The 24,546-nt window shown below is 41.8% G+C and overlaps 1 protein-coding gene across 9 annotated transcripts in view; it reads left to right on the forward strand.

Annotated features, from left to right (window-relative positions):
* The window catches only part of SBF1 (SET binding factor 1), a 196,203-nt gene that overhangs the window by 136,250 nt on the left and 35,407 nt on the right, over positions 1-24,546 (forward strand). For all 9 annotated transcript variants that reach the window (XM_068275900.1, XM_068275902.1, XM_068275905.1 and 6 more), the window contains 15 exons: positions 3,598-3,703; positions 4,603-4,735; positions 4,957-5,065; positions 10,842-10,955; positions 13,263-13,340; positions 14,258-14,371; positions 14,465-14,593; positions 14,687-14,785; positions 15,891-16,095; positions 16,322-16,434; positions 19,486-19,635; positions 19,763-19,831; positions 20,432-20,587; positions 21,138-21,394; positions 21,488-21,660. In XM_068275900.1, the coding sequence (XP_068132001.1) occupies positions 3,598-3,703; positions 4,603-4,735; positions 4,957-5,065; positions 10,842-10,955; positions 13,263-13,340; positions 14,258-14,371; positions 14,465-14,593; positions 14,687-14,785; positions 15,891-16,095; positions 16,322-16,434; positions 19,486-19,635; positions 19,763-19,831; positions 20,432-20,587; positions 21,138-21,394; positions 21,488-21,660 (2,005 nt within the window). The remainder of the gene's footprint in view (positions 1-3,597; positions 3,704-4,602; positions 4,736-4,956; positions 5,066-10,841; positions 10,956-13,262; positions 13,341-14,257; positions 14,372-14,464; positions 14,594-14,686; positions 14,786-15,890; positions 16,096-16,321; positions 16,435-19,485; positions 19,636-19,762; positions 19,832-20,431; positions 20,588-21,137; positions 21,395-21,487; positions 21,661-24,546) is intronic.

Below are 24,546 nucleotides of genomic sequence, written 5' to 3' on the forward strand. Positions count from 1 at the left end.
ACAATCTGTTTCATTATTAAAATAAACTTTCATTTTACCTTGTATTTTACATTCAAAGTAGATTAATTACCCTGTTTCAGCAGGGCTGCCCGGCTGTCCCCGGCCGCAGAGCTTTCAGGTTCCTAATTGTTTTATTGGGCTAATTACCAAGAGGTAAACAATGCTATTAGACAACAAAGGGGGTTAGTAATTAGGACTGTTTCTTCAAAGACCTAGTTTGTGTCAATGTGTCAAGATAGCATCTCTGACTTCTGTAAATAAGGAATGTGAGAAGGGGAGGGGGGAACATGGCAGCTTCTATGCCAGGAGAGATTCCATTGAAAGAGAATGTGCTCAGTTCCCTTTAAAAAGTTCTTGTCCCACCTTGGTCTGAACTCGCCATTAATTGCATTGAAACGTTTGCCCGTGGCAGCCTATCGGATCTCTTGCTACATTTTATCGAGACTGTGGAGTAGACCAGTGTTTCTCAACATTTTATTGGTATATACCCCATTTGAAAGACTATTGTCACCAAGTATCCCCTGGCATGGTAAAGATTACCACAAGCACCCCTTGATGAAGATATATTTAATAATAGTACATGGTAATTGTTTCTAAACAATTTCCAAGCATTTCATTAGCTAAAATGCTGATTTGGTTAATGTTTAATAAGGATCTATCATTTACTTAAACTCTAATTTTGATATACTTAAACTATATTGAGCCCACGTTACCCTGGAACCATCAGAGGTACCCCTTGATGTACGTGTACCTCTTGTTTAGAACTTAGGAAGTAACCAACTATAATATGCTTTTCTTTACTTTTGTAAATTGGACTCTGAGTTTCTAAATATGTTAACATTGCCACACAGATCTGTAAGGGTACTTGTACACTGCACAATACCGTGAAAAGCATGCATTTTAATGCACTTAGCATGTACTTTGATGCACTAAATCCATTACTGGTAAGCATGTTTTAATGCACATGTATGTTAAACAGCCACATGGAAATGAATGTGATTTGTGCTTGAGATGCATTTAACTAAGTACTGGCCCTTATATAAAACAGGCTAGGCCCTAGGGTACTTACTTATTACAAATATTGTAATCCTAAAATCTCAAGACAATGTGACGTGATCTGCGATCCTGTAATTATTACAGTGTGATATAGTACATCACAACAGGCAATTATTAATCACAGTCTGCACCTGAATTACTAAATTTTTAATATTTTTCATCTATACTTTCAGAATTGTTTTAGCTGACTGGTGTTGTGTGGAGTTGTCAGTAATGTACTGGCTGGGCCCTTGCAATACAAAATCTGTTATAACTTGTATATACCTGGGAGTTTTGTGGTACTACGGGAAGGTTCCTGTTTTCTTTCTTTTCTGCTTCATTCTCTGAGAGGAAACATGAAAAATCATATAGGGACAAACATACAAATGCACACTATGCAAACTTTATATGTTTATTTTGTGAATAGCCTTAAAAGGAACCCGAGATGAGAGACCTTTGGAGGCTGCCATATTTATTTTAAACAATACCAGTTGCCTGGCGGTCCTGCTGGTCTTTCTGGTTAGTAGTGTCTTAAATCACACACCTGAAACTAGCATACAGCTAATCTTGTCAGATTTTCTTAGACATCTGATTTGCATTCTTGTTTAGAGTCAATGGTTTAAAGTATTAGACAATCAGGCAATCTGTATTATTTAAAAGGAAATAAACATGTCCGCCTCCATATCCCTCTCACCTCAGGTTCCCTTTAAACTACATGTACAACTTGATTTCTGTCACTTGAAATGCCTGGGTGAAAATATAGTGTAAGCACAAGTGTCCCTTGGCTTCATAGATGCCATTTGTAATTGGTGATCTATGGTGATGGATCCCTAGCATCCTTTATTTCATTGAGCAGCCAGAATCGATCCATAACAAATATATATATATATATTTTTTTTTTTTCCCTCCCAAGAAAAATCTTTATTTCTATGATGACCATATTATAGAATATAAATATGCAATAAACATATTTACACAATTATAGCTAGGAAAAAAAGGGGCAATACAGATAACCATACATTAATCGGTATACAATGTAATAGTAAACATATGTGGAAAACACCTCATCGGCATATATAGGAAAAAAAGACAATATCAGTCGCATAGAAAAAGAAAAAAACCCCTACAGCAAACATACATGTGGGATCCAGCCATAACAACTGACGGTGTGTTAAAATTGGACTGGGTTTTATTATAAGTACTGTATCTTACCAACTCCATAAAATAAAAAAAATTGTTACATGAACTTTTCCCAGCAATCGAACTATAGGTGCTGTGCTTTGGAACTGCCCAGGAGGACCAGGTGAAGACATACTTGTGCATTTTGTCCATTATAGTAAATCTGATTTCTTCCATTTCCTGGGTGTAATCCAGTCTGAAATCTTAGAAGGGGACTTTTTTTTTTTTTTTTTTTTATAGAGTATCAGCACTAAGGATCCCAAAGCATTAATAAGGTGCATCAATAAAGCGTTTTTTATATGATTTAATAGAGAGTTGTGATGAAGGAGCTAAGTTTCTTTCTTGACCTCATGGGCGGTATGCCCCACACTGTGTTCGGCAAGAAATTTTTGCTGAAAGTGGTATATCCAACACAGTGTCGGGCATGCCACTCTGGAGGTTTTTCTAGGTACAGGTGTCCCCCCCAGTATAGGTTAGGCAGGTGTAGGGGCTCCAGTATGTTAGCCATCAACAGTAGACATAGTATAAGTGCAACCTCCCCCCCCCCCCCCCTCCCCCGTTCCTAGAGCTGTTATTTACCATGCCTCTATCCAGTGATCGCTGCATCCTCGCTGCACAGCTCTTGTATTCTCTTTGAAGAGGGTCGGGACTTGGTATCAAGATGTTGATGATGAGGATGCATTATTGGTAGACAGTAACAGTTAAATTCAAGCAGATTCGCTTCTGCTCATGGTTTGGGGAATTAGAAAGTGAGTTGCGAGCATACTGGGACTGTTGGCTATACTGCTTCTCACCCCTGCACTGCATCGCTATGCTCCTTGATTAATAAATTACTCTACTTGTGTTCTTGTTATTAAGCTCCACCCTAACGGTTTTCATCTGCTGTGCACATGATATGTAATTGGAAGTGTAATTTTACTGTACATGCAAGGGTGGGCTCTGTGCAAGCTCTGTGGACATGTGTTTATGGATGTTCTTGTTTTATAATCTAGTCATTTTTTAAAAGACAAAAGCAGCCATTTTATCATTATGAGTAGTTGTACCCATGGGCAAACTAGTTGCCATTACAGAACAGTGGTGCAAATTGTCTTTATGTAGAAAATATGTACTCTCTTTCAGAATGTTCTGCAAAAATGTTAGTACCATAATAATGAACACATTTGTCTTGCACTGTGGGTCTGCACTGTTGCTCTAGTTATTGCTTTACTCAGTCCTTGCTCTATTCTGACCCCTACAGCTTCAATCAAGCAGACATTGCTTTGTTCCCACCTGAGCTGTACCTCGTAGTAGTATACAATGCCTTCTCCTGCTCTGCTTTTTATCCCATTGATGCACTGGTGTAATTGCAGATGATTGAAATGTTTCTCTTGGTGGTATTTGCAGAGGACGATATCTCTCGGAGCTGGAGATCGGCAAGTGATCCAGACCCCAATATGTGACTCTCTCCCCATCAGTAACTGCAGTGTGGCCATTTTATTTCGACAGCTTGGTATGCCTCTTCACCCTGTGTATCGCTATCTTTTTTTTTTTTAATGTAATAATTACCGTACATTGCACTTGAATGCATTATATGTATATTGATGACCTATTACAAGCATAGGATCATTTTTTTTAGTTACACGATTTCTTCCATGCTAATTTGTCTGTGTGTCTGCCTGTGGTAGTTATGGTCATGTTTATGGGAATAATTATACTGAGCATACTTCGGCAAAGGCATGCACCAGACACTTAACTTTGCAGTGCTCGGGATGCAAGTGCTTGATGCAGAGTCTCACAACCCACAACACAGAATTTTGTATACTGAATGATCTAGTTATCATTTTTCTTCACATTGTTGCAAGTTTTCTTTTATTATACTCAGATGATCATCTGACCCTTAATAAATATTTTGATGTCCTCCACTTGAAACAGTGGTGTCAAACTCAAATACAAAGTGGGATGAAATTCTACACTGGGACCTAGCCAACCTCAGTGTCTACTGGCCAATGTTCCTCCCTTATAAAGTTCCCTGGTATCTAATGGCTCCCTTCTAACCCCTATACAGTTGCCTGGTGTCTAGTGGTCTTCTTCCCTCCCCATAAAGTTCCCCAGTGTCTAGTGGTCCTCCCTCCCCTATACAGGTCCCTAGTGTTTAGTGCTTTCCACCTACCTCCCCCAAATGGCTTCCCTGGTGTTCTAGGGCTTTACCCCAATATAGATTCCCTGGTGATCTAGAGTGGGCCAAACATAATGCAAAGTGGGAAAACCATTTGGGGGCCACATTTAATGGCTCAGAGGGCCATATTTAGCCTGCGGGCCAGAGTTTTACATGCATGTCTTTAAATGAACACCTAATGCTGCTTGTCTTGCTCTTTTCTTCATGCGTTTTCACCTGTTCATTGTTTTCAGGTATCACCAATGTATTGTGCCTATTTTGCGCGGCTCTTACTGAGCACAAGATCTTGTTCCTTTCTCGAAGTTACCAGCGATTGACTGAATCCTGCAGAGCACTTTTGGCAGTATTGTTCCCACTCAGATACAGGTGCAGTGTTAATAGCTAACATACTTTTCTATTTTAGACTCCCTATTAAAAGTAGCCCTGGTTTAATAAAATTATTACACAGGTAATTCAGACCTAGCTTGTATGGTTCATAGAGTCAGCAAGACCTCTCATTTGTGCAAACGAGACTGAGCAGGTGTAATGCTTGTTCTAGGAGTCTTGGAGATTAATGCATACTCTTTACTCTTCCTTTATGCCCACAGTTTCACATATGTACCGATTTTACCTGCTCAGCTTCTGGAGGTCCTCAGCACCCCCACACCATTCATCATTGGAGTAAACGCTATCTTTCATGGAGACACACAGGACCTGGTGAGACATTTCTTGAAATTATGGGGGGGGGGGTTGATTCTTGTGTGTTAACTTTATCTTCTTGTGGTAAGTAATGATTTGCTCAAAACTGCATACTTTCATGCTTTTCAAGACTGCTAACTAATCAGTAGGAGCATCACTTTAATTTGATCTAAAATCATCAGTATAATTGAAGGAGCACTATACCGAACATTTTCAATCCATATGTATGGCTCTGTAGAAAAAGTATACTTTGTCCAGAATAAAATGCACTATACGTTTATTTTTTCCTATGTAACGTCACTTACAGAAAGTATTAAGAATGGCAGCCCGTCTTTCCTTGAAAGATTTTTAGGGTTTTCTCGATTTCCAAAAGCACTTGCTGAATGGCTTTTTCCCACTCTGATTGCCAGAATAGTGTGCAAGTGAGTAGGCAGGAAGGCTAGCATCTTTGTGTAGAACGTTTCCAGGAAGTACATTTGTAAAGAATAAAGTGCATACTGAGAAACTCCTATGCAGAAATGGACCTGTCAGATCGATCACAATCTGATTTACTACCTATTGTAAGTGACAGCAACATAGGAAAAATAATTTTGTAGTGGGCTTTACGCTGGGTGAAATGTACTCTACATAGATAAATGCACCCTGTATGTATTTAGAGAGTTTAGCCTGTTTAATTCCCCCTCATTTGTGTCTAATCACATGTTGTAATTTGATCTCTCCCATGTGTCGGCTGACTGCCATGGCAGATAAGGCTATTTGAAAGCACAGGAGGTTAACAATATGTCTGCTTCCATGAATCAGGAAGTAGAAACTGTGCAAATTTATTTTGGGATTTGTATCAGGTGTACCAAAGAAATATATTTTGTTTAACCACTTGCCGACCGCCCACTGTAGATTGGCGGCGGCAAAGTGGCAGCCCCAGGACCACGTAACGCACATTGGCGTCGGGACCTGGGACTCTTCCGGGCCGGGGATCATCAATGCGCGCGCATCCGCCGGCATTAGGCTCCGCTCACCCGCGACGACATCCCGCCGGCCATACGAAAGCGCCAGCGGGATGTTAACCCCCGATCTGCCGCATACAAAGCGTATAATACGCTTTGTATTGTATACAAAGCGTATTATACAGGCTGCCTCCTGCCCTGGTGGTCCCAGTGTCCGAGGAACCACCAGGGCAGGCTACAGCCACCCTAGTTTGCACCCAAGCACACTGATCCCCCCCCCCCCTTCCCTCTGATCGCCCACAGCACCCCTCAGACCCCCCCCCTGCCCACCCCCCAGACCACTGTTTGCACCCAATCACTCCCCTAATCACCCATCAATCACTCCATGTCACTATCTGTCAACGCTATTTTTTTAATTAGGTCCCTAACTGCACCCTGGGGGCTCCTGATCACCCCCACCCCTCCGATTCTCCCCAGACCCCCCCCCCCCCCCCCCGACCCTCCCCCCTGTGTACTGTATGCATCTATCCCCCTGTAATAACCCACTGATCACCTGTCAATCGCCCATCAATCACCCCCTGTCACTGCCACCTATCAAACAGCCCCTAACCTGCGGGCAATCGGATCACCCACCCACACCATCAAATCGCCCGCAGATCCGACATCAGATCACCTCCCAAGTGCATTGCTTACATCTGTTCTCTCCTCTAAACACCCACTAATTACCCATCAATCACCCATCAATCACACCCTATCACCACCTGTCACTGTTACCCATCAGATTAGACCCTAATCTGCCCCTTGCGGGCACCCAATCAACCGCCCACACTCTCAGATTGCCCTCAGACTCCCCCTTATCAATTCGCCAGTGCATTATTTACATCTGTTCTTCCCTGTAATAACCCACTGATCACCTGTCAATTACCCATCAATCACCCCCTGTCACTGCCACCCATCAATCAGCCCCTAACCTGCCCCTTACAGGCAATCTGATCACCCACCCACACCATCAGATCACCCGCAAACCCGCCGTCAGATCACCTCCCAAGTGCATTGTTTACATCTGTTCTCTAAACACCCACTAATTACCCATCAATCACCCCCTGTCACCACCTGTCTCTGCTACCCATCAGATCAGACCCCTATCTGCCCCTAGGGCACCCAATCACCCGCCCACACCCTCAGAACGCTCTCAGACCCCAGCCCTGATCACCTCGTCAGTGCATTGCTTGCATCTATTCCCCCCTCTAATCACACCTTGAGACACCCATCAATCACCTCCTGTCACCACCTGTCACCCCCTAGCACACCTACTCATCAGATCAGGCCTTAATTTGCCCCGTGTGGGCTCCTGATCACTCGGCCAAACCCTCAGATCCCCCTCAGACCCCCTTCCGATCACCTCCCCAGTCCATTGATTGCATCTATTTTCCCCTCTAATCACCCAATGAGACACCCATCAATCACCCCCTGTCACCCCCCTAGCACTCCTATCCATCAGATCAGGCCCAATACAACCTGTCATCTAAGAGGCCACCCTGCTTATGACCGGTTCCACAAAATTCACCCCTTCATCAAAAACCTGTCATCAAAATTTGCAGATGCTTTTACCCCCGAACAGTCATTTTGAGGCATTTGGTTTCCAGACTACTCCTCACGGTTTTGGGCCCCTAAAATGACATGGCAGTATAGGAACCCCACAAGTGACCCCATTTTAGAAAAAAGACACCCCAAGGTATTCCGTTAGGTGTATGACGAGTTCATAGAAGATTTTATTTTTTGTCAAAAGTTAGCGGAAATTGATTTTTGTTTTTTTCACAAAGTGTCATTTTCCACTAACTTGTGACAAAAAATAAAATCTTCTATGAACTCACCATACACCTAACGGAATACCTTGGGGTGTCTTCTTTCTAAAATGGTGTCACTTGTGGGGTTCCTATACTGCCCTGGCATTTTAGGGGCCCTAAACCGTGAGTAGTCTAGAAACCAAATTCCTCAAAATGACCCGTGAATAGGACGTTGGGCCCCTTAGTGCACCTAGGCTGCAAAAAAGTGTCACACGTGGTATCGCCGTACTCAGGAGAAGTAGTATAACGTGTTTTGGGGTGTATTTTTACATATACCCATGCTGGGTGGGAGAAATATCTCTGTAAATGACAATGTTTTGATTTTTTTACACACAGTTGTCCATTTACAGAGATCTTTCTCCCACCTAGCATGGGTATGTGTAAAAAAATACACCCCAAAACACATTATACTACTTCTCCTGAGTACGGCGATACCGCATGTGTGACACTTTTTTGCAGTCTAGGTGCGCTAAGGGGCTCAACGTCCTATTCACAGGTCATTTTGAGGCATTTGCTTTCCAGACTACTCCTCACGTTTAGGGCCCCTAAAATGCCAGGGCAGTGTAGGAACCCCACAAGTGACCTCATTTTAGAAAGAAGACACCCCAAGGTATTCCGTTAGTAGTATGGTGAGTTCATAGAAGTTTTTATTTTTTTGTCACAAGTTAGTGGAAAATGACACTTTGTGAAAAAAAAAATCAATTTCCGCTAACTTGTGACAAAAAATAAAATCTTCTATGAACTCACCATACTCCTAACAGAATACCTTGTGGTGTTGTCTTTCTAAAATGGGGTCACTTGTGGGGTTCCTAAACTGCCCTGGCATTTTAGGGGCCCTAAACCGTGAGGCGTAGTCTTGAAACCGAATGTCTCAAAACGACCTGTGAAATCCTAAAGGTACTCATTGGACTTTGGGCCCTTAGCGCAACTAGGCTGCAAAAAAAGTTTTTTTTTTTTTTTTTTGCCTCAGTGTCATTTTCGGCTAACTTGTGTCAAAAATAAAATCTTCTATGAACTCACCATGCCTCTCAGTGAATACTTTGGGATGTCTTCTTTCCAAAATGGGGTCATTTGGGGGGTATTTATACTATCCTGGAATTTTAGCACCTCATGAAACATGACAGGTGCTCAGAAAAGTCGGAGATGCTTCAAAATGGGAAAATTCACTTTTTGCACCATAGTTTGTAAACGCTATAACTTTTACCCAAACCAATAAATATCATCAAAAATAAATGTCAGCACAGAAAGTTAGTCATTTTTTTTGACAAAATTCATGTCTTTTTTTTGATGAATATAATAAAAACTAAAAATCGCAGCAGCAATCAAATAGCTTCAAAAGAAAGCTGTATTAGTGACAAGAAAAGGAGGTAAAATTCATTTAGGTGGCAGGTTGTATGAGCGAACAATAAACCGTTAAAGCTGCAGTGGTCTGAATGGGAAAAAAAGGCTCTGGTCCTTAAGGGGTTGTATGACTGCAGTCCTTAAGTGGTTAAAGGGAAGGTTCAGGGAGGGAGAAAAAAAAATCCATATCCTCTTACCTGGGGCTTCCTCCAGCCCGTGGAAGGCAGGAGGTGCCCTCGCTGCCGCTCCGCAGGCTCCCGGTGGCCGACCCGACCTGGCCAGGCCGGCTGCCAGGTCGGGCTCTTCTGCACTCCAACGACGGGCTCTTCTGCGTTCCACGCGGGCTCGCTGACGTCATCGGACGTCCTCCGGGTTGTATTGCGCAGGCGCAGAACTACTGCGCCTGCGCAGTAAAGCCCGGAGGACCTCCGATGAAGTCAGCGCGCCCCTGTGAGGCGCAGATTGGAGCGCAGAACAGCCTGACCTGGCAGCCGGGCATGGCCAGGTCGGGTCGGCCACCATAGACCACCGGGAGCCTCCGGAGCGGCGGCGAAGGCACCTCCTGCCTTGCACGGGCTGGAGGAAGCCCCAGGTAAGTGGATATGGATTTTTATTATTTTGTCTCCCTCCCTGAACCTTCCCTTTTAAAGGTGATTATGCTGTTGCGTAACTTTTAAAGCAGAGAGGACGTTCAGGTCCGCTTTAAATTTTACTATTTTTTTCACAATAGTGGTGCTGTAATGCTTTAGAAACTGCATGTGTAATCGTTTGAAGTGTTAACTTTTTATTATTGTTAAAGGACACCCAAGGTGAAAATTAACTAATGAAATAAACAATTGAATCTATCTTCCTTCTCCTAAAAATGATTTTTTTTTAAAGATATTCCACAGTTTTATTTTAGGTTTAAATCTACTTTTTAAGTTTTAACTGTTTTGTTTTTACTCAATGACACATTCATTGAAGTATGCCAGAGCTAAAATCTATGGACTTTTGACCCTTTTTATCTCTTTCCTGCTCTCAGAAGCCATTTTCTGCCAGGAAAGTGTTTTATAGTTGGCATTTCTTATTAATGAGGGTCACTCTGTAGCTACTTCCTGTCTGAGTCAGGACTGAGTCAGCCACTTACAAACCTGATATTTAACTCTTCCAGGCAGAGAAAGAAAAAAAGGAACACAGCATAGTTATTTGTGTGCTAGGCACTGTACATACCCATGTCGATCTCCTCATGTCACATGTCACCTCGGGTATCCTTTAAAGAAAACATTAAGATAGTTCTGCAATGAAGACAAGGAGAGGAAATATCTCAATGTTTTTACACAATGGTAGATCTTTTCTTGTGTGAACAACCTATCTTACTTGTACCCTGTGCTTCAGTGCACTAATCCTGCTCCTCTCTAATACACACGTTGGATTTGCGCAAACGACCCGTCATTCTGACGTCAAATCGGGCGTGTGCACAGTCTGTCGTTCAGCTGATAAGAGCGGACTTGAGCAATCCGCCAAGCGGATCGCTCAAGTCCGCTCTTATCAGCTGAACGACAGACTGTGCACACGCCCGATTTGACGTCCGAACGACCGGTCGCTTGGACATCCAAACGACGGGTTGTTTGCGCAAATACGACGTGTGTATGTACCTTAACAAGTATGACTCTTTCTCCTCAGCTGGATGTAGTAATTGCTGATTTAGATGGTGGCACTATAACAGTCCCAGAATGTGTCCAGATTCCTCTGTTGCCTGAGCCGTTGCTCCACCACACCCAAGAGGCCTTGTCATTGGTAAGATTAGCCCAGCCCTGATTACATGTGCATGTACACGCATATTTATCAATCAATGTAGCAATTGTTTTTTCATTTCTTCACTAAACTCTGTATAATTTCTTCTGCAACTTTGCACTGCTTTCTGAACAGACCAGAGAATGGCCTGCATAATATGAGAGGCAGTGACACCGCCAGTTGCATTATGCTCCTCTCTACTAGGTTCTCTTCATCATGTGATGCAGGTTAACCTATGACGAGGGAGGTATTCCCAAGAATTTCCCATCCATTTCAGAATAGGGGTAATAAGCAATAGAGTCTACAATCAGCTGCTGAATGCAGGGTATAGTTACCGTAATAGTTAGTGAACTCAAGGACTGTTGCAATGTCCTGGGGATTGTTATGAAAAATAACTGCAATGGTGGATGCAATGAACAATGCAATGAACACCAGTTCAGTAAAAATAAAAAGAAAATTCAAATTTTTCTGATATTCTATAAAAAAACATTTACAGCTGTGTAAGAAGTTTGCTTGGCTTTGTACAAAGAAACACTTGGATGCTTTCTGGGGATTTCATTATTCCAGCTCCATCTCTATTGACATACTGTATTTTCTTGAAGGACATCCATGGCTATAAGCTGTAGCTGGATAGTGTAATGGTCTTCCCATTTCAGTAAGCCAGTAGCTGTTCAGTAAGGAGTTATTGGGCGAGACTCCATATCACTGCTAATGCCTACTGAGTGTGCTCTAGTGTCTTCCTAGCAAACGCTTTGAGTCTGACTGGAGAAAATCGCTATACAAATACTGGAATTATTATTATTACTAGGTAATTCCCAGCAGAGTTGATCCAGGGATTTTTATCTGTCACCTGGAGTTGGGAAGAATTTTTTTCCACTTAAATGCTAATGGGCCCAAGCCTTGTAAGTGTTTGCCTTCCCCTGGTTGAACTGGGTATGTGGGGGTGTAGGAAAGAAAGGTACCTAATGCTTATTTATTTATTGATTTGCTTATTGGACTTGATGGACGGATGTCTTTTTTTTTCAACAAAACTAATTACCGTATGTAACTATATTGTGAACAACATAATCTAGTCATCTGGGGGAGAAACACTTATGTTGAAAGAGGAGCTGTTTTTCTGTTCTGAGTTGGGCCTGGTGCACACCAGAGGAGTTTTTCTGAGCGTTTTGAGTTTTTAAATCTGCTGCTAATGTTATCCTATGTGTCTGTGCACACTGGAGCAATGAGGTTTTGTAAAAAAAAAACCCATAGCATTACATTGGGAAGAGCTTTTAGAGGTTTCAAAAGCTCTTCCCAATGCAATGCTATGGGTTTTTTTACAAAACCTCATTGCTCCAGTGTGCACAGACACATAGGATAACATTAGCAGCAGATTTAAAAACTCAAAACGCTCAGAAAAACTCCTCTGGTGTGCCCCAGGCCTAAGACTTTACCTCCATCACTATCAAACTGATGGCTGGAAAATCAGTCACTATTTATCACAAAGTTCTTTGGTACCTACAAATCCCAGAACTCTATCAGGAATGATGAACACAACCTAATTTGTTACAGAGATTATAAAGGCGTTGTCTGACATTTGAAGATAGTTTAATGATGAGCAAACTTAACAAATATGTTGCTGCTCTCATTATGGATGAGTAGCTAGGCCTTCAGGTTTAGCTCCTGGCAGACAGGGAAGATAAGGGAGTTGATGGTAGTTTAGCCATGCTAATGCACTGTGGCTTGGAAATGGCTGGCAAAGGAAGGAGTTTTTCTGGTGTGCTGAAAGGTTGGGAACAATGAAGTTTACTATAATGAGAAAGAAGAAAGACATAGTTTGTGGAATGATGAAGCAAGTAGCATTCCTGGAATGTTAAAGGACACCTGAAGGGAGAAGGGATATGGAGGCTGCCATATTTATTTCCTTTTAAACAATACCAGTTGTCTGGCATCCTACTGACTACTTTGGCTACAGTACTGTCTGAATCACACTCATTAAACAAGCATGTGGCTAATCCAGTCCGTCTTCAGTCACAGTACCTGATCTGCAGGATTATTCAAGGTCCATGACTAACAGCAGAGGATCAGCAGAACAGCCAGGCAACTGGTTTTGTTTTAATGAAAAATAAATATGGCAGCCTCCGTGCCCCTCTCAGTTCAGGTGTACATTAATCTATGATGTATTGCCAAATTCTAAAAGTAAAATGCTCAGTTTAAAAAAAGTACAAACTTTTAAAATTGGTTACGATGTAATTTAAGTTGAACAACAGACATTGTAAATGCTGTGATTTGTATGTATCTAGTCTTTGAGCCATGCATGTGTGTTTGTAGGTCCTGGACCCTGCTTTACAGATTGCTGATCTGGCATTCCCTCCATCCTCCATCACTGCCTCCACTCTACGAATGCAGGTAAACATTTGCTAATCTTACCTCAAACCGTATTTTCTTAGCAATGACTTCTTACTCTAGAAGGTTGATTTTATTTTTTATATAAAAAGCAGCTTTTCTAGTCTATAAAGCTACAAACATTTCTTTGCATGTGTAATACATGCGCCTTAGTGGTTTGGTAAGATGTCATAGGCATAGTGGTTTCTGATGTAGGCTCCAAAATAACCTACCCTCATCTGTGGTTTGGTTACTTTTTTAAACTCTATTTCATCTATAAGAAATTTTCTACAAATACTCCCATTGCAAAATAATGGAGCCCTAGCACTGATGGATAATTAGTGTGGCAGGTTGTTAAAATTGTCTTGAACTGCATATAGGTAGGGACTGTCTAAACTAAAGGATGCAAATTAAATTGCACTATTAGTTTGCTGCGGGCCCACTCATACTCTATATCAGATGGTTGGAATACCAGATCAGATCACTTTGGTTGGGATATATTAAGGTACACCATGCAAAAGATAGGTGGTGTCAAATCAATGGGACATGGTTCCATTTTGGTGCTGGTGTTTTTGTTAATATAGTGTTGAGGGACAGGTAAGGGTTAATCATGAGGAAGGAGATTCAATAATAGATTATACAGAGTAACTTGGGAGCAAAGACCAAAACGATCAACAACAATAGCGTTGCAAAGCCAGTATAGTAGAACACCAGTAACTGCATTTTGCTAATAATCTGACTATTGGCTTCCCCCTTGCACCAAATCAAATAGGTGCCAGGAGAACATGTATTGTCACAACAGCAGCCCTGTATAAGTAGTACAATGTTAGTCTCTCTTTGTTTATTTATACATGATATTCGGGAATGGGGTTAATAATTTAATAGTAATACTGTATTTGCATTTCAGTGTAATGTTTCTCCTATGTATTGTTCTGTGACAGGATATGGAAGTGCGTGCTGTGTTCCTCCGTCTCTTTGCTCAGATCTTGCAAGGATATCGCTGTTGTCTGCAACTCATCAGAGTTCACCCTGAGCCAGTTATACGTTTCCACAAGGTAAGTCTGTGGTGTACTTCTTCAGCGCTAGGGTCTGTTTCTTGCCCGTGTAGTTTGAATGTTTTGCTTCATGATTTGCATGTCCTGTTACAGGCCTCATTTTTGGGTCAACGTGGATTAGTTGAGGATGACTTTCTGACTAAAGTACTGGAGGGAATGGCTTTTGCAGGATTTGTGACGGAGAGAGGCCCCCCATACCGAGCACTGGATTTATTTGATGAGGTATCCTCCTAAATGATGTTCTAGGCGGAAAATATAATATGATGTAGCCAGTAAATAAAATAATACCTTAACCTTTTTATTTTATTTTTTAAGCTGGTTGCTTATGATGTGAAGAAACTCCAGTATGAAGAGGGAAATATGAAAAATGTCATGAAGCATGTGCGGGACTTGGCTGAGAAGCTCTATAGAAATGTATGTCACGTACAGCATAAAATAAATGTGTGTGTATATAATACTAATATGTCTTAGCTCAGCTTTTCCTAAACTTCAGCTGTTTGTTATTTAAGCTATGTACACCCTAGATTTGTATTGCCCAAAATATTTTTTTGTGGTCATTTAATGTAAAATCTCGTGTCTCCCAAAGTCAACGGCTCCCCTGTACGTGATTTTCCAAGTTCGATCCTGTGCTGTAGACAGCTGTTGTAGTATGAGCTACAGCTTCCAAACTTGACACAGAATTGTATTCATTACTTTGCATGTATGATTTGGAGAAAGGACAACTCAATTTAAAGCGGTATTGTCACCATAAAAATCAGATTTCAACAGCAACTGGTCTGAGTGTATTAAGTGATAAAGATGCTAATCATGCATTCAAAACTTGCAAAACTGTTTCTACTGTTATGGTTTGGAGTTATCACATACTTTAGGAGCACTGGCCCTAGTGCCAAACAGTCCCAAAAAGTTGAATGCTGGGAGTTATTTTTATCTATAATATATTCCTTTTCCATTTATTTCCCTTCCTAGCTGCTTATCAGAAACACCCTCTGATTACTTGTGTTTACATGCAAGGCTGAGGTGACTCAGTGATTGGATGTGTAAATAAAAGACAGTGCAGTTGTTAGTATACACCTCAGTGGGAGTGTCTGAAGACTCTGGGAGGAGAGCAAGAGAAGGGAGGGGGGGGGGGGGGGGGAACGAGAGTCAGGGAGGATATGATGTCAGCATTAGCTTGGCAAGATGGCCACTGCCTAGAATAGGATTTTCTGCTTTTCCTTTATAAAATTCACAGGAGTCATTACGTGGATAGCACAATACATCTGTTATGTAAGTAGAAGTAGTATTTATCTACTTATATATGTGTTTTTTTTATTTCTAGGTTACCATGGGTGTCGCTTGTTCTTTAAAGCATTGTATTGTTTTACATAGAATGGGGAGAGCTTAAAAGGAAGTAAATATGGCAGCCTCCTTATACCTCTGACTACAGCTGACCTTTAACTCTTTTGCACATTTTTCAAATGTAAATGAAAGTGTTTAGCAGTAGTTTGCTTTAAAGTAAATGTTTCCTCTTTGTCTGCAGGAAAACCCCTACCCAGCGGTTAGTATGCATAAAGTGCAGCGGCCAGCAGAGGGCAGTCATTTGAGACCTCAGCAAAAGCCGTTTCCCTTGCTGGATGAAAGTAGCGTGCAGTGGATCTTGGATCAGGCTGCCGCCAAGATGCAGAGTGCACCTCCAGCTGTTAAATCAGAGAAGAAATGTATGATACCACCTGGACCACCTATTGGTTAGTGCCTTTACTGTCGTGGTAATTTTTCTTATATAGCATGTACATTGTGTTTTTCAGGCTTTCCCATATACATTTTTATGGAACTTCTACCTTTCTTTCATGTTCAGTATCTGCTTTTGCTTCCTTCTCCAAGCCACTCATATTTTCTCTCCATTCCCTTTTATCGTCTTCCCATATCGCGTGTAGTATTTCCCTGTCATATTGCTTGTGTATCTCATTGCAGAAGCCATTGTGGATAGGAATGGCAGTGCTCTAGTTAATAGCAACCGGCGATTGGAAGTTGTAAGGAACTGTATTTCCTACATCTTTGAGAACAAGATGTTGGAAGCCAAGAAGGTGAGTATAGCTAGTTTCTGTATTTTAAAAATAAAGTAAGTTTATGCAATAATTTGCTGGTTTATTTCTTGGACGGTATGTAATATGTACCCTGATTGGAGTTTTGCAGTTTTTCATTTTTGTTGTTGTTGTTTGTTTTGATAATGGATGAGGGAAAACGCTTTATAGTGACTTCATTAGTGTTTGTATGGGCACTAAAGCATAACCTTATTACTATAACCTGGAGAAGATTGAGAAGGTCTTCTCGCTACTGCCATCTAGATTTTCTGTACAATGTTGAATGGGTGGTGTATACATAAACATTTCATAGCCAAGTGGAAAATGGATAAATATCTTGGTTCACAGCTGCTTTTTACTGTGAAAATTGAAAATATGCATATACACAACATACCTGCTGCTTTAGGGCTGAATGAATTGTAAGGATCTGTTTCCACTAGAGGTATTTTTCCATGTATTGTCTTACAGAGAAAGCATAGGGACATAGAAAGCTTTCACACAGTGCATTGTGTCAAAACAGTACTGTCTAATCATATGTTCATATGTTACCATTTCTGAAAGAGCTAGAGAGCTGCAGCCACTAAGGGTGCACTCTATAGGCCACCCTAAAGTGTTATATAGGCTTACCAACAGAATCCTTGCTGAATAGTTAACTGGCTTCAGCCAGGATTCAAACACTTGTGTACTGTTAAAGGTGGTGTCTTTAACCAATACACTATCCAGCTGCTTTCTGCATAGATACATGATGCAATTAGAATGTGATGGTCCATTCACACTGGCATGTTAGCAGTGTGTTGCAACTCAATAGATTTCAGCATGAGATCTATTGAAAACCCATTAAACTGCAGTGTTATGTTGCACTGGTCTGATAATGTTGAATAAAGCCAAAGGGAAATAATTCAAAATCACAGTCGGGCTGGCATTTTAGCTTACCGTATATACTCGCAAGCAAGCCGAATTTTTGACCCCCAAAAAGGCGGTCAAAAGTTGGGGGGTCGGCTTGCTTGCGAGTCCCCTGTGGTCCACGCTCCCCCGCCCCACGGCCGCGGCGGCCTGAGCTGGCACGCATCTTCTATTATTCCCCTCTCCGCTCGTAAAGTAATTCCCAGCAGCGCGCCCCATGGCGGCTGCTGTGATGATGATGCAGGAGCCGTAGAGAGAGAGCGGCTTCCTGTAACTATGGGAACCGCTCTCTCTCTATGGCTTCCTGCCTCGTCATCACAGCAGCCGCCGTGGGGCGCGCTGCTGGGAATTACTTTGAGCGGAGAGGGGAATAATAGAAGATGCTGCGCCAGCTCAGGTGATAGCAGGGGCCGAGGGGGGGGGGGGGGGGGGTCGGGAGAGGAGGGGGCACTACTTACCTATACTGGGCACTGTACTAGCTATACTGGGGCACTATACTGAGCACTACCTACCTATACTGGGGCTATACTGGGCACTACCTACCTATACTGGCCCTCTATACTAACTATACTGGGGCACTATACTGGGCACTACCTACCTATACTGGGCACTATACTAGCTAAACTGGGGCACTACCTACCCATACTGGGCACTATACTAGCTATACTGGGGCACTACCTACCCATACTGGGCACTACACTAGCTATACTGGGGCACTACACTAGCTATACTGGGGCACTATTCTAGCTATACTGGGGAACTATTCTAGCTATACTGGGGCACTATTCTAGCTATACTGGGGCACTATTCTAGCTATACTGGGGCACTATTCTAGCTATACTGGGGCACTATTCTAGCTATACTGGGGCACTATTCTTGCTATACTGGGGCACTATTCTAGCTATACTGGGCACTATTCTAGCTATACTGGGCACTATACTAGCTATACTGGGCACTTTACTAGCTATACTGGGCACTATACTAGCTATACTGGGCACTATACTAGCTATACTGGGGCACTACCTACCGATACTGGACACTATACTAGCTATACTGGGCACTTTACTAGCTATACTAGGGCACTACCTATCCATACTGGGCACTATACTAGCTATACTGGGACACACTAGGGAGATCACACGGCCAGCATTTCCTACACCCGGCTTATGAGGGTCAATCATTTTTTCCTGTTTCTTCAGGTAAAAGTTGGGGGGGTCGGCTAATATGCGGGTCGGCTTGCTTGCGAGTATATACGGTAATATCTTTCTAGCGGATTCCCAGCAGAGTGATTGAATATGCTGGGAATATCACAAGTGTGTGGTTACCTTCACAGCTTATCAGTCCATGTTAATCAATGGGCTGGTTCACATCTGATGTGTTTCTCCCTGCAAATAAAAAAAACCTCGCTGCGAGTGAGATACCTTAGTATAAGTGGAACAGTCTCCATTTCTGAATCCAGACTAGCTAGTCATTGATTGTTTTCTTTCCTTGCAGTATTCTGTTTGCCTGAAGTTGTGGGTCATCATTTTATCTAATATGCATACCTAAGTTTAACTTTTAAGCTGTGATCACGTAGCTTTTTGATAGGCCCATCATGTAGTGCCAACCTGAGTACCTCTGTGACGAGAAAGCTATGCATGGCGCCCTTATTTTACCATTGTGAAGAGGGTTTACACAGTTAGAGAAGTCTGATCTGCCATGTCAGCATTTATGAGAGATTGGGAGGATCATAGTGACATCAGAGCTTAGGTGAGATATCTGAAGGCAAATTTTTGATACATTACCTTAAGGCGACCATTAACGATACAATTTTTTGAATGAAAGTAATTGGAAGGTACCGTAATTGATTGTTTCCATAAATGGGTCCCTTAGGGCATTTTCTCCCGATTCTATCATAAAATCCAACATTCGGATGGATTACATTTTCTGTTCCAATCAACCACAGAATTGTTTTGCATGGATTTTTGTCACACATTGCACAGTTTTCTGTACAATTTAAATGTAAAAATCGCATTGAAAGATTGTACTGTTAATGGGTACCTTTAAATACTTTGTAGATCTGTCTGATTTGCAGAACAGCCAGTGATGAAAATGGTAATGTGTATTGTGGGTTAGCCCTGACTTCTTCATTGTGGCTTTGTCTGTCCTCAGTTGTACCCAGCTGTGCTTCGGGCACTGAAGGGGAGAGCAGCAAGACAGTGTTTGACACAGGAACTGAATCTTCATGTACAGCAGAATCGGGCAGTGTTAGATCACCAGCAATTTGATTTTGTTGTGCGACTGATTAACTGCTGCTTACAGGTGAGTATCACTCAATTGCCTATGGGAAATGACTGATCCATGTTTTGATGATGGTATGCATACTACTGATCCCGTTTCTTCCCCATTGTCATATGTCTCCTCTAATCCGTTGCTTGCTCTTGTACAGGATTGCACCCCACTGGATGAACATGCTATAGCTGCAGCCATTTTACCTCTTGTCACAGCCTTCTGCAGGGTGAGTTCAGTGTTACAATACAGTGACTTCCTCTGCTGTAACAAATGAAAGGATATATGTTTCGCCAGTCTACTCACAGGCTTTAACCTTTCTTAAAGTGGATCCGAGATGAACGTTTACTCATTGCATAATTGTGTTCCTTTCCTATTTATAGGGCATTCCTCAAGACAAATACTTTTTTGTTTTTGTTTTAATACTCTAATTCCCTATAAACTGAACAAGCCTCGCCCACAGGTTTTCAGAGAGCCTTGGCAGTAGCAATGGCTCATGGGAGCTCAGTCTGGGCAGGAGGAGGGGGGTATTACTAGCCAGAGATTTCAGTGGCAGAGGGGAGGAGGGGGGATTAGGTTTTTTTTTTCAGAGGCTGAGTGCTGTGTGTTATGTTTACAAACAACATGGCTGCTGTCATATCACAGGAAGAAATAATCATATTCTATTGAAGCTGTTTTCAGCTAGATTTGCTGTGTAAACTATCTAAACTTTAGATAAGATGTATAGACAAGTTACTTGTTCTGGTTAGTTTTTCATCTCGGATCCGCTTTTACATTTTTTTTTCTTATGACTTTATTTGGTTTGATGATTTTCCTTGTGTCCTTACAGAAATTAAGCCCGGGCATTACACAGTTTGCTTATAGCTGTGTGCAGGAGCACCTCGTTTGGACCAACATGCAGTTCTGGGAATCCATGTTTTATGGAGATGTTCAACACCACATCCGGGCCCTTTATCTGAGCTCTGATGAGTCTTCCACAGATTCGGTTAGTGTTATATGTGATGATATGTAATGCCTTTCCTGACACGTGTGCTACATGGCTTAGAATGGCAGCTCCATTCTATGCTCTGGAAATTGCTCTTGTAACTAAATGATATTTCGGTTCGAATGGCTGCTCACCATGCTGTGGCACCAATCCCCGGTGGCGCCAAATACTATTCCCCGTCTGAGTTGTAGCAACTCTGAGGGAGGTGTGACTTCAGGGTCTGGTGGTCCCTGCATCCCTGAATTACTCTTGTGCAGGGCATGCAGCAGAGCACTAGTGCTATGACGCCTCCCATTTTCATGCTGGGTGCTGAAATAACCTTCTTCGCTGTGGGAGACTATGCTCACTCCAGCCTCAAGAATCCCAAATAACTTCTGTTTTAAAAAGGCAAAATTCTGTTTTACATTCCAAAAAAAAAATGTTGTTTTGAGATGTCAATCAACTGAAGATGAAAAGCAGTGATCATTTTCACAGACGTCAGAGCTGCATTGAGCAGAATATTATGTATAGGTGTTCAGGTCATCTCTAACCTTCTGCTCTGTAATTCAAGGATGAAATAGAAGAGGAGGAACGATCTGCACTAGATCTGGCAGCAGAGCAGTGCCGGCTTTGGCCTACATTACCACGTGATAAACAGCTAGAACTTATTCAAAAGGAGGAGAGCACTGTATTTAGCCAAGCCATTCATTATACCAATCGCATGAGCTACTTGCTTTTGCCATTGGATACATCTAAAAATCGACTTCTGCGAGGAGGAGCAGGCTTTGGAGATACTGAGAGTGTAACCAACAGCTTCATCACCAATAGGTCAGTTGTGCCAACATCACATTGATATTTGCATCATCCTGTACTCATTGCCAAGTGAACACATATTTAATGCTGATTATTTTGCTTTGGCAGCATGGCAGGCAGCGTTGCAGAAAGTGCAGACACAGAAAGTGGTTTTGAAGATTCAGAGAGCTCAGACGTGGCACATTGTGTGATCAGATTCATCACACGCTTTGTGGATAAAGTGTGCACAGAGAGTGGTGTCACGTCAGATCATCTAAAAGGCTTGCACACAATGATTCCAGGTATGTATCCTGAGTAGCAGAGATCAGTTGGCCATATACATAACTGTCACTAACCCATTCAGATAGCACTGAATTGTCACCCATTGTGCCCTATTCAGGACATAAGTTAGCCATACATTTTTTTTAATAGATTAGACATTAGATTTTGTAAATTGGGGGAAACAACTAACTTATTTGTATACTTGGTGCATGTGGGAGAAAAAATGAGTGTCCGGAGGAATCCCATGCAGACACTAGGAGAACATACAAACTTCGTGTAGATAGTGCCCTGGCTAGATTTGTAACCGGGGACAAAGCGCTGCAAGGCGAAAGTGCTAACCACTACGCCACCATGCTGCCATGTTCTTATTTGGGTTGAGAACTAAGGAACTGTATGCACAAGGGTTGCATAACTGACTGTTCCATAACTTTGTACTGCATTGTGTACGACAAAGCTGGTAAGAGTAGCGGTAATAGATTTTCAATTATTTCAGTTGAAATCTGATTAACCTGGATAATGGCCATTATTTAGGAAATTCTTATTTTCTTCCAGATCTGCAACAAATGTAGGTTTACAAATCTATTCATCTAGCGATTTTGCATTGAGCTATTAAGCAATCGACTTAATTGGGCTATCAACAACAGTGTGGTTCACTGTCAATCGATATCCTATGCAATTCACCTTCCCTAATCGAGCTAAACAATGTTGTGCTTCCATGCTCTGAATCCGAAAATCAATTCTTTGTCGATCAAAATCATCAAAATCAAAATCATTTGTACGGTAGCAGATTACTTAATGATCAAAAAATTGACGCTATTCACCCAGATATCGATCAATTGCGCAGACGGGAACACTCTATTCTCTCCTGATACAATAAAATTATTGGTGCGGTTAGTCGATCGTGCCACCAAATTGCTACATGTATGGCTACCTTAATAGTTTATGGGCCAGCATTAAGTGTTCATAATCTGCTACTACTGTTTTTATACACTGTGTATAGACCACAACTCTTTCGTCAGTGGTTTTATAAAATGTCAGGCTTTGTATTTTGTGCCTACTGAGGAAGGGTTTAATTAATGCCATTAAAGTCTTTGTGCACTGCAGATCGCTAAACTGTCAGACACTTAGTAGCTCCCACGCAGTTTGTTGCTAATAGAGCGAGCTGAACTGCCATGAAAGCTTCTGTCAGATTCTGAGAGCGAGGCTACTGTTTCACATTTACATAAAATCCTGTTTATCTTGTTTGCTTGGCTGAAGAAATGTACATTGTCACCCCAATCCACCATCAGTCATGGCACAAAGCAGTGTACCTCTCTGCATGTGTGAATTAAATCTGACAAGTCCTTCAGCAATATAAGGAAAATATCTGCACAGTATAGTCTAGGCTTGTACAGCCTAAAGACGTGCTTTTTATTTTCTGAAAGTCTGCCAGGAATTAGATCTGTGTAGATGAGTAATGTGATTTCCGCAATTTCTAAAAACAGCTTTTTAATTAGCTGTTTCTCTCAGGTGTGAAGGGTTTGCCTACTTCCTCTTCAATACCTCTGTTAGCTAATCAGCTAATTATATAACTCTTATCAACAAAGCATTTATCCGTGACGGCAGAGTTTGGTGCCATGTTTGCCTTCATGTGGATTTTTTTATGGTTTATTTATATAGCTGTCGTGCAAATGTGTGTCTCCTTGTTCATAAATTTGTATTTATGCTGGGCATAGACCAGGGCTGTCAAACTCCAATACAAAGTGGGCCAAAATTGTACACTGGGACCAAGTCACAGGCCAACCCTCAATGTCAAAGGTATATCAGGTTTCACTTTGTGCTTGATGCACACACTCTTGTTGTGCAACCTCAATGTCTAGTGGCCACCTTCCTCCCTTATAAAGTTCCCAGGTATCTTATTCCCCCCCCCCCCCCTTTTCAACCGCTATACTGTTCCCTGGTGTTTAGTGCTCCCCTCCTACCTCCCTCATATGGCTTCCCTGGTGTTCTAGGGTTTCACCTACAACAGCCTTTCTCAACCTTTTTACCCTGGAGGAACCCTACAAATAACTTTTGGATCTCAAGGAACCCTTGCAAACAATTTTTTGGTCTCGAGGAAACCCGACATATTGTAGGTCAGGCTTTCTCAACCAGGGTTCCCTGGAAGCCCCAGGGTTCCTTGAGGACTCTGCAGGGGTTCCATAGCATTTTACCCCATTGTGAGGAGGGGGTTAAATATAAATAGAGCACATTACAATAGGGGGTATTGTAAAATGAAGCACTAAATTGAGGGCAAGAATAATAATGAGCACAGTATAATGAGTGGCAGCATAATAGGAGGTAGTGGAATTAACAGCCTCACCGACTTTTAAAGACCATGCCTCCTGAAAAAAAAATGCCGGGTTTCCTCGAGACCAAAAAATTGTTTGCAAGGGTTCCTTGAGATCCAAAAGTTATTTGTAGGGTTCCTCCAGGGTAAAAAGGTCGAGAAAGGCTGTTGTGGGTGAAACTAAAAAATGTGTTTGACTCTAAACTTTATTCCATTCCTTTAAATTGATATACTGTATTACGAATTTTAAAATGTAAATATGAAGGAAAATGAACCAGAATAGAAAGGACCAGTGTGGTTTGAATTATAAAACAACATATTTTTATTATGAAATCTTTATGGTATGCGTGACTAGGGGTGTGATCAGGGATGTGGCTTAAGTGTCCTTCTTTCTCATCTCAAAAAGTTGGGAGGTATGGAAATGTGTGACTTGGGATAATAGCAAGAGTTGATATTAGAATGGATTTTATTATCCTTCTTGATTTGAATTGCTCAAGTATGGGTACCAGAATATATATTTAGAAGATGGTTAGGTCCCCGTAGAGCCATAGAATGGAAATATGTGCTATTGTTTTTAGTTTTAGTTTTTGTTTTTTAC

The sequence above is a fragment of the Hyperolius riggenbachi genome, chromosome 3 (genome assembly GCF_040937935.1).
Source record: "Hyperolius riggenbachi isolate aHypRig1 chromosome 3, aHypRig1.pri, whole genome shotgun sequence".
NCBI lineage: Eukaryota > Metazoa > Chordata > Amphibia > Anura > Hyperoliidae > Hyperolius > Hyperolius riggenbachi.